Raw genomic sequence first — 2,579 nt, 5'->3', positions numbered from 1 at the left:
TCGGTACGTTTCTTCAGTATCTACTTTTATTTTTAACAAGCTACTTCCCAGCAAGAAAACCCTTCTCCGCAGGTGTGCCCTGGCAGAGAAAGGGCAGCCTCCCAGCGGCAGCTGCGCACAATCAAAACTCACCTTGCAATACCTTGCTTCGCAAAACCCTGGACCGATTCCTCCAGACTCCTTTTCCTGAACTAGAAACGTGAATTGCTAGTGAATCCGTGTAACACCACACGCGCCAAACAGCTTCTGTCCCTTTGGCTTTTTACAAAAAAAATAACCTTGGCGATAGGCTCCTTTTCCCCGCTGCTCCTGGGACTTGGCGTCTCTGTAAATGGTAAATGTTTGGATGTGCTCTTCGTACGGGTCGAGGGCGGCAGCGCATTGAAGGGCCGTAAAAACTCCCGATGCGAGGCAGCGAAAAATGTTTTAACGTCGGCGAACGGGGGAGGCGAAACCCCGGAGCCGCGGGGGGTGGCGGTGGGGCCGGCGCTGCCCCGGGAGCAGGCGGCCGGGCCGGGCTCCGCGGCGGGCCGCGGTGCGAGCACTTCGGTCTCGTCCGCCGCTGGCAGCGCCTCCTGCCTCCCGGCCGCAGCCTCAGAGCCCCCGGGGGAAACCGGCAGCCCCCCCGGGCGCTCTGGGCTGGGAACGCGCCTGCTCCTCCCGGAGACCCCTCTCCCGACAAGCCGGGGGCCCGTTTCACCCCCGCCTCCGGGTCGAGAGGGAGGAAACGCAGGCGCCGGTTTTGCAGGGAATAAAGGGGATTGCCCGGCTCGGGACTCCGGCAGCGCTGCGCGCCCCGGGGCGGGCAGGGCAGGGTGCAGGCAGCCCCCCCGCCCTCTGCTCCCCAGAAGCCGGCAGGGATGGGGTGCGCAGTGCTTGTCTTCACCCCGCCTTGCAGCCTCTTCTCTCCCCAGCGCCGGGCCGCGGAGCCTGGCAGGGACGAGCTCTTGTCAGCGCCCCGGCACAGCTCGCCCGTGGCACAGCTCTGAGACGCGCCCCCAGGTGTGCCCCCCCCCCCCACCCCCCCCCAACGCTCCACGTAGGCACGGCCTGGATTGTTTTGATGCATCTTCTCGGTGCTGAGGGGACCGCTCCCCTCGCTCTGTGTGATGGTATGTCTTCCGTTACGGTGTGTTTTGTGGTATGTCACGACATCTGAAGAGCTCAGGTGTGTTGATGGCCGTTTACAAAAGGGTGCCGAGTCTGCTTCTGACCTTGCCACACAAAAATAGCTGCACGTTTCTTTCTAAATTAACACACGAAGCAGCTGTTCGCCTTCACCGAAATTACTGACGCTCCGTGAGCAGCCGGCGCTGGACTAGATAACCCCTCCTCCATCCCCTCCGCTGTCCCGGTTTAGCGGGTCCTTTGCCTCTCCGGCGGCGCTGGCGCTGCCCGGCGACAGCCGTCGTCCCCCGGGAGCAGCCGCCTGGCGCGGCACCGAAAGGGCAGGGAGGGTGGCAGGACCCTCGGGGAAGGTGCCTCGGCGAAGGCCCTGTGCCCCGGGCCGGTGTAGGGCTCGCCCCGGGGCGCGGCCCCGCTCCCACCCCCTGCCCTACCCTGCCCAGGGGAGCGGGGCGCGCTCGGTGCGTTTCGGCCTCGCTCCGGCCGCACGTCGGGGCGGCCCGGCTGGCCCGGGTCCCCCCCGGCTCCCTCCCCCGAGGTCCCCGCTCCCCGCGGGGATCCCCGCGAGCCCCTCCGCGGGGGTCGGCGGGACCCCCCAACGCCGGAGGAGGGGGGGAATCCCTCCTCCCCGCCCTGCCTCCGCGTACGCCCCGTCCCTCAGCGTGGGCGCCTCCATCAGCTCCGCCGGCATCTCCCCTCCTCCTCCTCCCCACACACCCACACACTCTTCCCCGTCCCTCCTCCCCGCCACGCCGCAGCAGAGTGCTTTTGCAGCCTGTGCAGCTCCTGAGAAAGGAGGTGTTTCAGCGGGTTTTTTTTCCTCCTTTTTTTTAAACATTTTTTTTTCCTATTTTTTTTTTTCTTCCAGAGCAGACGCTTTCGGAGGAGCAGCAGCCGCGGACACGCAGGGGCCGAGCTGGGAGGATGGCCGGGGGGCGCCTCCCGGGGCTGCTCTTCCTCTTGCGTGAGTACAGCCGCGGCGAGTCGCGACACGGAGCCCTGTCGCGATGAGGTGGGCGCTGGCGCTGAGACAGCCCCGGCGCTGCTAGAGCACCGGTCCTGCTCCACCGTCACCGGCTGCCCCATCTCCAGTGCCTTCTCTATCGCGACAGAGACGCCCGGTCGCGACAGGGGAGCTTACTCCAGCGGGCTCGGGGGGAGCGGGGGGGATGTTAAGGTGAGCCGGCAGAGGCTTGGGGCAAAAGGCCCCCGGGGCTGCCGCCGCTCAGCGCCTCTCTGCCCGCAGATGCCGCGGCGCGCCTAGCTGCCGAGCAAGAAGTTGAAAATCTCTCCGGGCTCTCCCCTAACCCCGAAAAGGACATTTTCGTGGTGCGGGAAAACCGGACGACGTGTCTCATGGCGGAATTCGCCGCCAAGTTCATCGTCCCCTACGACGTGTGGGCCAGCAACTACGTGGATGTGAGTAGGGGCCGGGGCCGGGGCCGGGAACGGGG

At 66.1% G+C, this 2,579-nt stretch overlaps 1 protein-coding gene across 1 annotated transcript in view; it reads left to right on the top strand.

Moving 5' to 3' along the window:
- Positions 1-2,049: 2,049 nt before the first annotated feature.
- The window catches only part of LAMP5 (lysosomal-associated membrane protein family, member 5), a 9,306-nt gene continuing 8,776 nt past the window's right edge, over positions 2,050-2,579 (top strand). The window contains exons 1-2 of the mRNA XM_010574812.1: positions 2,050-2,089; positions 2,372-2,544. Coding sequence (XP_010573114.1) covers positions 2,050-2,089; positions 2,372-2,544 — 213 coding nt within the window. The remainder of the gene's footprint in view (positions 2,090-2,371; positions 2,545-2,579) is intronic.

The sequence above is a fragment of the Haliaeetus leucocephalus genome, unplaced genomic scaffold (assembly GCF_000737465.1).
Source record: "Haliaeetus leucocephalus isolate CR32 unplaced genomic scaffold, Haliaeetus_leucocephalus-4.0 Scaffold450, whole genome shotgun sequence".
NCBI lineage: Eukaryota > Metazoa > Chordata > Aves > Accipitriformes > Accipitridae > Haliaeetus > Haliaeetus leucocephalus.
The sequence above is the reverse complement of the archived record's forward strand: the minus strand, read 5'-3'. Positions and strand labels throughout refer to the sequence as shown.